The 13,243-nt window shown below is 36.9% G+C and overlaps 2 protein-coding genes across 2 annotated transcripts in view; one reads left to right on the top strand and one right to left on the bottom strand.

Moving 5' to 3' along the window:
• The window catches only part of LOC6030950 (lachesin), a 138,199-nt gene extending 134,210 nt beyond the window's left edge, over positions 1-3,989 (bottom strand). Inside the window, exon 1 of the mRNA XM_038259902.1 lies at positions 3,968-3,989. The gene's annotated coding sequence lies outside the window, so the exon portion shown is untranslated. The remainder of the gene's footprint in view (positions 1-3,967) is intronic.
• A 2,248-nt stretch (positions 3,990-6,237) lies between these two features.
• On the top strand, positions 6,238-11,960 carry LOC6030946. Its single transcript, XM_038259904.1, has 5 exons — positions 6,238-6,449; positions 10,125-10,418; positions 10,485-10,592; positions 10,834-10,953; positions 11,588-11,960. Exons 1-5 carry the CDS (start codon positions 6,429-6,431, stop codon positions 11,660-11,662), a joined length of 618 nt encoding a protein of 205 aa, XP_038115832.1. The 5' UTR covers positions 6,238-6,428; the 3' UTR covers positions 11,663-11,960.
• Positions 11,961-13,243: the final 1,283 nt, after the last annotated feature.

Below are 13,243 nucleotides of genomic sequence, written 5' to 3' on the forward strand. Positions count from 1 at the left end.
CTTCAATTTTTTGGACTCATTGGAAAGGCCTTTCTATTACCTAAATCACGATGGGTCGGATGATGGATCCGGACATAGTTTACATATCACTTAAGTGGTCATAACTCGAGGCAGGCTTGCCAGATTTTCAATAATTTTGACTCATTGGAAAGGCCTTTCAATTACCTAACCAAGGATGGGTCGGATGATGGATCCGAACATAGTTTACATACATTTAGGTGAGATCCGGCTTCAAAAAAGTACATAAATATCACTTAGGTGGTCATAACTCGAGACAGGGTTGCCAGATCTTCAATGTTTTGGACTCATAGGAAAGGCCTTTCAATTGACTAACCAACGATGGGTCGGATGATGGATCCGGACATAGTTTACATACATTTAAGAGAGACCCGGATTCAAAAAAGTACATAAATATCACTTAAGTGATCATAACTCGAGACAGGGTTACCAGATCTTCAATGTTTTGGACTCTTTGGAAAGGCCTTTCAATTGCCTAACCAACGATGGGTCGAATGATGGATCCGGACATAGTTTACATACATTTAAGTGAGATCCGGCTTTAAAAAAGTACATAAATATCACTTAAGTGGTCATAACTCGAGACAGGGATGCCAGATCTTCAATGTTTTGGACTCATTGGAAAGGCCTCTCAATTGCCTAATCAACGATGGGTTGGATGATAGATCCGGACATAGTTTACGTACATTTAAGTGAGATCCGGCTTCAAAAAAGTACATAAATATCACTTAAGTGGTCATAACTCGAGACAGGGTTGCCAGATCTTCAATGTTTTGGACTCATTGGAAAGGCCTTTCAATTACCTAACCAACGATGGGTCGGATGATGGATCCGGACATCGTTTACGTGCATATAATTGAGATCCGGATATTTGCGAAAACATGTTTTGCCTTCCTCACTGAGGTAAGGCTATAATCCTGCTCTGAAAAAGAACTTTTTATCAAAAGCTCCTAGACCCACCTTCATGTGTACATATCGACTCAGAATCGAAAACTGAACAAATGTCTGTGTGTGTGTATGTGTGTGTGTATGTGTGTGTGTATGTGTGTGTGTATGTGTGTGTGTATGTATGTATGTGACCAAAATTCTCACTGAGTTTTCTCAGCACTGGCTGAACCGATTTTGATCGAACCAGTTGCATTCGACTTGGTTTAAGGTCCCATACATCGCTATTGAATTGTTTGAAGTTTCGATAAGTAGTTCAAAAGTTATGTATAAAAACATGTTTTCGCAAATATCCGGATCTCAATTATATGCACGTAAACGATGTCCGGATCCATCATCCGACCCATCGTTGGTTAGGTAATTGAAAGGCCTTTCCAATGAGTCCAAAACATTGAAGATCTGGCAACCCTGTCTCGAGTTATGACCACTTAAGTGATATTTATGTACTTTTTTGAAGCCGGATCTCACTTAAATGTACGTAAACTATGTCCGGATCTATCATCCAACCCATCGTTGATTAGGCAATTGAGAGGCCTTTCCAATGAGTCCAAAACATTGAAGATCTGGCATCCCTGTCTCGAGTTATGACCACTTAAGTGATATTTATGTACTTTTTTAAAGCCGGATCTCACTTAAATGTATGTAAACTATGTCCGGATCCATCATTCGACCCATCGTTGGTTAGGCAATTGAAAGGCCTTTCCAAAGAGTCCAAAACATTGAAGATCTGGTAACCCTGTCTCGAGTTATGATCACTTAAGTGATATTTATGTACTTTTTTGAATCCGGGTCTCTCTTAAATGTATGTAAACTATGTCCGGATCCATCATCCGACCCATCGTTGGTTAGTCAATTGAAAGGCCTTTCCTATGAGTCCAAAACATTGAAGATCTGGCAACCCTGTCTCGAGTTATGACCACCTAAGTGATATTTATGTACTTTTTTGAAGCCGGATCTCACCTAAATGTATGTAAACTATGTTCGGATCCATCATCCGACCCATCCTTGGTTAGGTAATTGAAAGGCCTTTCCAATGAGTCAAAATTATTGAAAATCTGGCAAGCCTGCCTCGAGTTATGACCACTTAAGTGATATGTAAACTATGTCCGGATCCATCATCCGACCCATCGTGATTTAGGTAATAGAAAGGCCTTTCCAATGAGTCCAAAAAATTGAAGATCTGGCAACCTTGTCTCGAGTTATTACCGCATAAGTTATATCTGTGTTTTTTTCTGGAACTAAAAAAACCTGAAATGTGTGTCCAAACCTCTAATATTACCCATTTTTGGTAAAAAGTGAGGAAGGCATCAACCACATAGGTGGATTAGGTTAGTTTTTATACATAACTTTTGAACTACTTATCGAAACTTCAAACAATTCAATAGCGATGTATGGGACCTTAAACCAAGTCGAATGCAACTGGTTCGATCAAAATCGGTTCAGCCAGTGCTGAGAAAACTCAGTGAGAATTTTGGTCACATACATACATACACACACACATACACACACACATACACACACACAGACATTTGTTCAGTTTTCGATTCTGAGTCGATATGTACACATGAAGGTGGGTCTAGGAGCTTTTGATAAAAAGTTCTTTTTCAGAGCAGGATTATAGCCTTACCTCAGTGAGGAAGGCAAAACTTAAAATTATCTTTTTTAGACCAAAATTGAGCATGTTTACAAAAGCTGGTAATTTTTGTTCACAAAACTTTTGAAAAATGGTTCAAACTGCAGTAAGTTATGGACTACTATTCTGAAGGAAACTATGTACAAAAACTCAGACCAATTATTTAATCTTGAGGCTGATTCCAGTGACTGTAAAAATGCAGGGATCAAGTCTCCCTAAACGCACTTTTTTAAACAATTAATTGTAAAAATAGTATGACGATAAATTTAACGTCAAATGCGTAAGGGTTTTGGAGTTGATATGTTTATCAAACAATTCATGTATATAAAATATTTTTTTAAATAATTTTTGAGTGTTTTCTCAAATCAAATTATTCGCTCTACAGCATTGCCTTGGCGTTCTCGATTGCGAGATTCCTACTCGAAACTAGGTGTCCGAAGGCTTGATTGTTGAGGCAATTGCAAACCTCTTTTTACACCTTAGCTTCCATCCGCCCCGGGGTTCGAACTGACGACCTTTGGATTGTGAGTCCAACTGCCTACCAGCGGCTCCACCAGGACAGGACCCACACGGAGTAAAAAGAGTTCCTAAAATCGTGAACAAGCGTTCATGAAAATTGGAACCACGAACAAAGTGTTCAAATTTCATGGTACGTTTTTCAAAATCGTACCATGGGATTTGAACACTTTGTTCGAGGTTCCCATTTTCATGAACGCTTGTTCACGATTTTGGGAACTCTTTTTTCTCCGTGCAGGGAGACGACTCCTACACCTGGACTGAGCTAACGACCTAACCTTTTTAGGTTAGTCCGGGGCCAACATTTAATTCCCGTCCGACGGAAGGCGTGATCATACAAATCTCGTCTCAAAATTTGCCACCGGGACCTTTTGGGATCGAACCCAGGCCGACTGGGTGAGAGGCAATCACGCTTAGCCCTACACCACGGTCCCGGCGAGTGTTTTCTATACTTATCAAAACAAATAAAAAAGATCTCCTGGAAGTTTTTTGCAGCACTTCTTAGAAAAATGTGTGTAACTCAATCTAAACATTGTTTTTTTTTTCTTTGTTTTCTACAATGAGTTTTAGTCAATTTCGCACAACTTTCCAGAAGCTAATTGTTTTACCCACATGCTGACGAGATACAGGCTTGGGATCAAGTCTCCCCACTCTCCCCTACATACACTCGTTATTCTACCAACATAATCTCAAATTTGTTTGTTGAGGTTTTAATGTATGTTATAACTCTAAATAGATTTATTTCTGGAGACCTCTGAATTTTACATAAAAACAACACTCTGCTTTTCTACATGTTTTACTCTTTGCTACACCGAAACCACTTGAATTAAACAACTTTACGTAAATCAAACTTACTCTGAATTTATCCATTTCGCTTGAGGTAACTCCAGTATTCTAATAGAGCTGTAGCTATGCAACGACCTTTCCTAGCCAAAATTTCACACTCGACTAATTCACCTCTGCAAAACTGCCCAGTGATACCTCATTCTCCGGGCCCATCCAAAGTTACAAACCGTATTTCCAACCCATGTTTCTCGTCTCGTAATTCAAAGTTGTTCATTTTAGGGTTTTGTCCTTCTGCGAAAATTCTCCCACTTTTTTTCTACCTTAATCCCTTTTACGGTCTGTGCTTCATTCTGAATTGAAGAGTCAGGTGAAAGCTAGCCACATAAGCATAAAAGTGCAATAAATCCGTCAGCAAATTACAGGTAGAAGCGGGATATTTCGGGGCCAGTTAGAGCAGCACCAGAATTACGGGAGACAGTTGTCTCGACATATTACCAGTGGTCGTTATGAAATTGTTTTGCTCAGTGGACATTAAGCACTGATTAAATTTTTATATGCTGAAACACTGATTGCTTCAAGTGCCAAACGATTACTCATTGCTTAAAGATTTAGGAAAGGTACGTTAATCGTGATTTCATAACTTGCGATGATTCTCGAAGTTTCTACTTATTCATTTAGTTTCAATTACTAGTGACGCTTTTGGCATTCGTGTTAAGTTAAGTCAAATTATTTATCAAAAAACATAACAAACGATTAAAGTCTAACATTTATAAAGTTTTTTTTGCAACTTTTTCTATCGTACTAGCGCTAAATGATTGCAATAAAACCTTGCATACTTACGTCACTCTAACCATTTGTCTCATCATAATCTAACCTTGATAAGGTAGGAATAGCTTAGTGGAAGTTCGTCACAGTTATACCAACATCCGATATACTCCCCAACTAGAACAAACAAACTTTATCACTCGCACCAAGCATGATTGACGTTATTGGATTGTCAACGCATCATAATTATAATTAAGCAACCGTCTGTCGGCGCTAATTCGCACAAAAAAAAGAGTCTTGATAAAAGGATAACCCGGTAAAGATAGTAATCAACATTACCGGAAACAAATGAAAATTACCCGGCTATCATACAAACACCGGCACGACTATGATTTATGAATCAAGTTAATAAATCCTAAATGTATTCAAATTTCTTATGCTTGTGATACATACACGTTGAATTATGATTTTATTGATATATTGTCATAAATCAACATAAACATTAACCAATGCGGAAATGTTTAATTATGTAATTTACAAGCAAATCTAGCAAAGCTTGAAAAATCTTAAAAGCAGTAATTCTAGCACATGCTTTCACTATTCGGTACCTTGTACGACGAAGAATTTGTTATTCAGAGTAGCAACTATGGTAGGGCTATTATGCCCACGCGTCGAAAAATGCTACTAAGACTTCAGTAGGTTTGCAATATGGCCAAAAAATATAACACTTAAATATTGGTTTGAATCCAGTTTTTCAGACATGGCCAACTATAAAAGTACAATTCACGATTATTGAATTAAAAATACATATCTCGACTCGAAGTGCCCACGATAGCACTTGCACGATTCACCAACTTCAATCGTCACCAGATGCAGTTCCTCACAACTTCCCAATGTAATGCTAGTGACAATCTCTCGGTCTAGCCAGAAGCTGCTGCATTCAGAAGAGAAATGCATTTCTAGTGGTCATATTTCATTCTAGTGTACATAACTCATGACATATTTATGTACGTGTGCTCAGCAATGATTGTATGATTCGCGCACTCTTTGCAGGACTCCACGGAATAGACGATGAAAGTTTATTCCTGGAAGTGACACGAAGTGCATTCAAAAAATTGTGAACCACTAGCGGAAAGCGCTGAAAATTTTTACTTCAAATACCATATATCATGAAAGGGGATTGAAAGAGGAAAAGATGAAAGGTGTTTTACTTGCAATTATGGTAAAATAATTTAAAAAATATTTTTTTTTTTATCGTTTTCATTCAGACATTTAAAGTTTTCAAATATAACACTGCAATTAGTACAGTCAAGCCAACAGTCAAATGCGTTATTTGCATTACGTAGGAACCACTTTTAATTTTTATAATTGCGGATTAACTTGGTCATCTGGAGGCATGCGCAACCATCCCTCTTGATTGACAATTGCAAAAAGAGCCTTATCTACTGGGAATATCATTATCTAAGTGCTGACAATATCTATCTGGACTTTTTTTCTACTAGTATCAGTGAGGAGACAGTTCGAAAAATATAAATGAATATAAAAGCAGTTGTACAATCCAACCATTACTCATTGTTTCGCACACGGTGCTCAAGTTAACGTATTTAGGGGATTTAATTCATAATAAACCGTTTTTATCTTTCCAAAATCATGAATAACTACAGTTATAGTTGACTTGGTTTAAGTGTTTCAGGATATTTTGTTTTATTATTAATTTACACGGCTAAAACAAACTTGTTTGAAAAGCAACGTAATTGAAAGAAAAATGGATAAAATCATCAATTTCGTAAGTATTTCTGAAATTCTAGCATTGAAAAATCATCTAAGATCAGCTTAATGTGCGAAAATGGTCCAGTAAACAAGTGTAACAAATGATTGTGTTTTGGTGGGTGTCTTAGCAAAAAAAATGTTCTTCATGTTTTCAGGTGATATCAATTGAGACATATGGAAAGTGTAACATTGTTTAGGTAAAATCGGACATACCATCTAACATTCCATTTATGATACTTACACATTTAAAGACAAATTAAGTAATTAAAAATCAAAATCAAATGCCATTACCATTATTGAAAAATTTTTGAATCAAGCGACTTAACATTAAGTTCTCATTATTGGATAGCTGTTTCTCGGCAATGGGCTGGTTTAGTTTGAAGTATTTAATAAATCTAATGTAAAATTGTCTGGTGATCAAATGACAAATTAACAAAATAGAGAATCGGTCAAAACAACGTTTAAAAATAAACTTCAAAGAAATAATATTGGGGGCATTTTAAGTAAAATATTTTATTTTTATTGCATTCCTTGAACAACTTCCTAAAAAATGCAACCAAAAGAAAGTACCATAATATGGGGTGAATCGGGACTACAGTCTGAATAGGGACAGCAGTTTCTAGAGCACTTAAAGCTTTTAAATTTGGAAATGGATGTACATGGATTTGTTGGCCTGAGTCTGTTCTAACCGAAACCAACCAGAAAAATCAGAATATTGTGCTCCAACATTGTTAAAACTGCTGTCCCAATTCGCCCCATGTGTCCCGATTGACCCCAGTTTACGGTATTTTGGTTTAGGCCGTTGCAAATACTTTTTAAAGTCGGGTGACGAAAGAATGCAAACGAAAAAGATTTTTTGTGATTATTCCATCCTTGCTAGATATACTTCACAGTTTAAAAAATATATATTTATGAAATGTTTTAAAATAACCTCAATTTTTTACTTAATTATCGACCATTCTCAATAAGATTTTTTTAATACGACATCTATAGCAGGGTCATACTCCGCCAACTCACACAGCAGTTGCCCCGACCCATCTTCGATTTGCGTGAAACTTTGTCCTAGGGGGCTCTCATCAAGAATCTGAGCCCCATTTTCGATATCTCATGTGTGTTGACGGGACCACGCGGCCGCTTCTTACAAATTGAATTGTTTCCATGTATTTTCAGATCTACATTCTATACATACAAATAACTCGCATAGGCATTTGGAAGGTGTTAGCTCTGCCGAGGTTCGGCGTCATCCATAAAGTACGTACGCTCTTAGGGGGGGAGGGGGGTTACCGTAGGTGTGACAAGATGTGACGAAGAGGGGAGGGGGTTTGCGAGGCTGTGACGTCACGCTAGGTTTTTTTTTATGATTGCATAATATTAATTCGAAATATACACAATTAAAATCAATCCTCTTTTCTAAAATAATTTTGGAGTTTTTTTTTAAAGGTCCAATAAACCAAATTGGTGAAATTATGTTTTTGATACTCTGAGATACGATTTAAAAAAAAATTAAAACTGGGTTTTTCGACGCGTCGCGCGCAGAAATGAGAAAATGTCGAAAACGGGGAAAAAACGACTTTTTTCACTGAAACTGCGATAACGTGAAAAATTCCTATACATGTGATGGAACAAAAAGTTGCATATTTCAATTACAAAAATTTTGGTACCCTAACATGTATAAGTCATCGCTGAAATTTTCATAATATCGCAGTTTTAGTGAAAAAAGTCGGTTTTTTCCCGTTTTCGTCATTCTCCCATTTTTGCGCGTGGCGCGTCGAAAAACCCAGTTTTTATTTTCAAAAAATCGTATCTCAGAGTATTGAAAACATAACTTGACCATTTTTAGATATGTTATGTGAAATTTTCCGAGAAATCCGATAAAAATATTTTCAGACCTTCAAAGACCTTCAAAGAACCTTCCCAAGACCTTCAAAACAGCATTTTAAATTTTCATACGATCTTTTCAAATGTTAAGCTAGATTTTTGATATTTCTTACTATTTTTCCCAAATAGCCAAACTAATCATCTTTCTTTTGCGGACAGCTTAAATCGGATGAAATGGCGCGGAGATATGATTTTTTTGAAAAAAGTGGTTTTTGCGAAAAATGACGAAAATTGCCATTTTTTGGACCACCCTTACACGGTTTAGTTCACCCCAATGGGCAAACAAAAAAAATACGGGTCTAATTATTTCGGCCAAGGAACCCCCAGAAAAATTTTGAGCCCGATCGGAGAACTTTTTTTTTCGAATCATGCTGTTTTCGTAGGGAATTGCTGTATTTAGAAGTACCGTCATCAGGGGTGACATTGGGTCTGGGGGTTGAGATTGGGTCATACAAATTTCTGCATTTTTGTATGACCCAAACTCACCCCCCAGACCCAACGTCACCCCTGGTGACGTTTTAATGTGACGGTATCACATTCAAATTTATTATATAGTACATTTTTTGACAAAGAACTTTGTTCTAAAGGCTCTATTCTGGTGAGGTGTCAATCCAGAAAAATGTCGCGCGTTACGAAAATGTTGCATGCTTGGTACTGGGGAAGGGGTCTGCAACGCAACAAGGCACAATGGTGCAACATGCTCGCGTGACAGTTCCAAGAAAGCAGGAGACGAGGCAAAATTTGCACCATGTTGCCACATTTCATACGAACTATATAAGCTAACAGATAGCCTCTGAACAATTTTAGTGTTTACCGAAAATCCGTTAGAGAAGCATCCACGGTGGTAATTTTATTGCTCAATAATTTGGGGCAATGGCCGAGCGAGTTGTGGCGCTATAACCACGGCAAATAGTGTCCAGGGCATTCGTGGAAATACAATGTCCCATCCCAGAGGGTCCCGGAGTACCAAACCTTCTTAGCATGGTGCTCCCAACGAATACAACCAAATCTCGGAGCGTAAGGTGGTGTGTCCCCAAGCTTGCTAGGCGTAATCTAACCTAAGGCATTCTCCAGGATCCTTTCGAAAGATTGGCAGCGCTAGGGTCTGATTAAATAAGATTAGATTCAATGATTTGGGGCAATGGGGTTGGGACCAAACTTGTAGGATATTGGCCACACCCGGAGTGGCCATGGCCCTGGGGAAGGTTCTACCGGGGACCATACAAATTTGGGCAATATGGTTATCAAAATTCATGGTTTTTGATACTGGTAATCAAAATGATCATTTTGACAGGATTGGCCACACACGGAGTGGCCAGTGCCCTGGGAAAGGTTCTACCAGAAGGACATTTATCGAACCATACGACTTGAGCAAAATGGGTATCCAAATTCATGGTTTTTGATACTGGGTAATGAAAATGGCCATTTTGACAGGATTGGACATTTTCTGAACCATACTTGTGTTGGCAATATTTTCGTGTTTTGGCAATTTATATTCACAGAGGTGCCAATGATTTATTTTTTTAAAATTAGAATGAAATTATTAAGGATTAAATAAATGGGCAAAGAATTTACAATTATAAATAAAAAATATAATTATTTTTTACAGTTTTGTACAAAGTTCATTGTCATATTGAGTTGATTTTGGCCAATTTTTGCGTGACATACTTTATGGATGACGTCTTCGGTGACTCAATTTTTCGATTGAGTCTTAGTCTAACACAGCTCAGTTTCTCAATAAAATGCAGCGAAGAATATGAAAAGATCCCTCTTTATGATTTCATTAACAATTGCACCAAACATGTACTTTCAGGTAATAGTTTCTGCTTTAGCAGTCACAATCACATTTGTGTACGGCAGCAACGATGAAAATCCCCTTCGAGGCTTCATAGGCTACAACCAATGGAAGCCCTTAATTCGGTGGCGCCCACAACCTTTTCCACCACCTGCAAGCTATCAGCGTTTGGACGACTCGAACGATTACGTTTCTAACGATGCTGTGGCGGCGGACTATGCGGCCGATGAAGGTTCCACAAGTCTAGACTCCCAAGACATCAATTCTAAAGCGAAGCGGTCTCGGGTCCGGCAACCGCTTTGCGAAGTTCTGGTAGTTCATAATATTATATTATTACTATACCTTATATTATTATTATTATTATTATGTTAACCATAGGTAAATATTGTTTACGTGGGAAACGGGACAGATGGTTACCAATATCGACCTGACCATTATATTACGGAATCATGCATGGAGCCATACTTCAACACGTTTCACAACAAGGTGAGCACGGCTTGCACAAAACAAATATAATTGCTTTTTATACTTGGGAAGTAATATGTGCCTCTATCTTCTAACTTACATGTAAACCTTAAACGACCAATCTCAAATCCTAAGATCTGGAGATCATAAAATTATATACAATCTCGTTTATCTCGTTTTATCAATTATTTAAAAAAAACTTTTACTTGCTTTATTGTATAATATAAAATTCATGTTTCAGACAATTTTTGTCTTATTTTAGTGCACGGAAACCGGACTATCGTGTACGCAGATAAGGCAGAAGATTTTCATCACTCGAAGAAAAGTTTCCAACGAAGATGCCAAAACTTCCAACTGTTGGGAGCACGTGCGGATGGAAGAGGTAATACAAGCATGGTTTATGTTAGGGTGATCGGGACCACAGGTCGGAAGAAGACTTAAAACTTTATTGAAAAACATATTTTTATAATTCACTGATATTTGCTAAATTTCGGTAGAAGAACATTTTGAGAAAGTTTTGGCATCAAATTGTGAAAAATGGGCTTTAAATTTGAAATTAAGTTTTTTGTTTATGATCTGACAAAATATGATTACATAATAACCCATTTGTGACGGCTCCTTATAACCGGGTTTAAAATGTAAACAAGGTTTAAACTCACATGGTGAAACATGTAAACAAGGTTTTTAATATACGTTTGACAGTAAAAGTTTAAAAACGGTTATTACCGGCTATAAGAAGCCCGTGTGATGAAATTAGTTTCGGAATACATTATGTTTTCCATTGTTGTTAAGGAGTGAAAAAGACACCAACCACATAGATGGATTAAGAGGAAAAGTTATTTGAATTTAGGGATAAGCTTGGCGTATTTTTTACAAGGTCATATCGTAAAATTTCATAAAATGAGATTTGCAAAACGAAGATATCTGTTTTTTTTTTAGTAGATCACCCTAATGAACACCTGGTAAAAGCAAAACAACCGCAAAACAATAACTAACTATAATATCATGCTTTTTAGATCGATGCCGGGTGCGAATGTATGTGGCCTCGGGAACACATAGGAGATAAGCATTCCTATCGAAACGGGAAATAAGAAAGCAACCAGAAACAGGGGGAAGAGAGTCGCAAAATTTCTCTAGCTAGAATCCACAAATTCAATCGCATAGACTGTATATCTGTACGTGATGACGCCAACCAGGTAGTATCCAGCAACTGCATCCTGACATATGATGATATGATCAATGTATAAAATGAGCCCTTTTATGTATTTATCGTACGCGAACCAGATGCTTCTAGAATTTACTACGAGATTCCAAACTTATTTATTCATTCGTGTTGTACTAGATTAAGTCCTTATTTATTTTAATAAAGCATAAAGTTGATACAAACAATATACAATGCTGACTTGGTTAGCTTATTCAGCAAATGGAAAAATATTCTTCATAGTTAGTTCAATAGTTAATAACGTGTTGCCTTTGGACCAGAAATACCATGCAACTCCATAATTTTATAAAATTTTGTCTCTAGTTGAAATTTACATAACATTGCATTAAACGAATTTATTGATTCAATTTAGCCTTAATGTGAAAACTCATCATGTGCACAATTCAAAGTGCCTCACTGCAAAAGCAGCAAGCTAAGAAAAATGCAAGTCAAGTTTGTCCCTCACATAAGGCTATGTGTTAAGTTTTTGTGAAAAAACTAAATTCCCTCCAAACTTGTTGAACATTGTGTACTGGATATTTTTGGTTTTTGAAATAGTACGCGATTTTGAACAATAACTCAAAAGTGATGAAAATGCATAAGGGACATTTATGCGAACAAGGGCCGATTACCGAAATCTTCAAAATCGAAACAGTTGATATGATATGAATGATATCAGGGCTGCGGAGTCGGGTCATATTTCAAGTGACTCCGACTCCGACTCCGGCTTTCTGGGATTAGCCGACTCCAACTCCGACTCCGGCTCCGGCTTTCAGATCCAACCGACTCAGACTCCGACTCCAACTCCGGCCCACCAACTCTAGCCGACTCCGACTCCGACTCCAGCTTCCAAAAAATGGTTGGCTCCGACTCCGACTCCACATATTTTTAAATATTTAAAAGTTAGTTTACTATTATTTCGAAAACATTGATAAATAGGATTATTTAAAAAATCTCTAAGTCGAAAAAACCGGAAAAAAGTTTCTAGATTTACATGTTTTAGACGTTATTGAAACAGAAATAAAAAACGCCACCAAAAAAAGCTAAAATCTAAAATATAAAATTGTTATTTTTTATAATGAGCATTAAAAGAAAGCTGGCCTTAATGATTGATTTAACATATAAATTCAATTTGCTCAATTTTTTGTTGACATTTACAAGAAGCACAGTGACTATCATAGTCACCTTGTATTTTTAAATAACAATTTTAAACGAAACTATTTTTTAAAGATCCATTTCCATTTTTAAGACGTACATGGACATCACGTCAAGGCTGAAGAAGTTTATTATTACAAATCAATATATCTAAAAAAAATCTTCGTGGTAAGAACGCTTAAGGGGTCCTTTTCAAGTATTCGTGACCTTGAAAATATTTTACCTCGGAATTTTTGACTTATTTGAATTTTTATTTTTTGAATATATTTAAAAGAAAGCGCGCGATACTTCTTGCATCTTTACCTAAAACGATGCT

The sequence above is a fragment of the Culex quinquefasciatus genome, chromosome 3, assembly GCF_015732765.1.
Source record: "Culex quinquefasciatus strain JHB chromosome 3, VPISU_Cqui_1.0_pri_paternal, whole genome shotgun sequence".
In the NCBI taxonomy this organism is placed as follows: domain Eukaryota; kingdom Metazoa; phylum Arthropoda; class Insecta; order Diptera; family Culicidae; genus Culex; species Culex quinquefasciatus.

What these genes read in the sequence shown, in the direction of transcription:
- LOC6030946 (XM_038259904.1), top strand. Translation starts at nt 6,429, where the DNA reads ATGGATAAAATCATCAATTTC. An exon ending in TGGATAAAATCATCAATTTC is followed by an intron (nt 6,450 to 10,124) that starts GTAAGTATTTCT and finishes ATGTACTTTCAG; the next exon opens with GTAATAGTTTCTGCTTTAGC. An exon ending in AGCACGTGCGGATGGAAGAG is followed by an intron (nt 10,954 to 11,587) that starts GTAATACAAGCA and finishes CATGCTTTTTAG; the next exon opens with ATCGATGCCGGGTGCGAATG.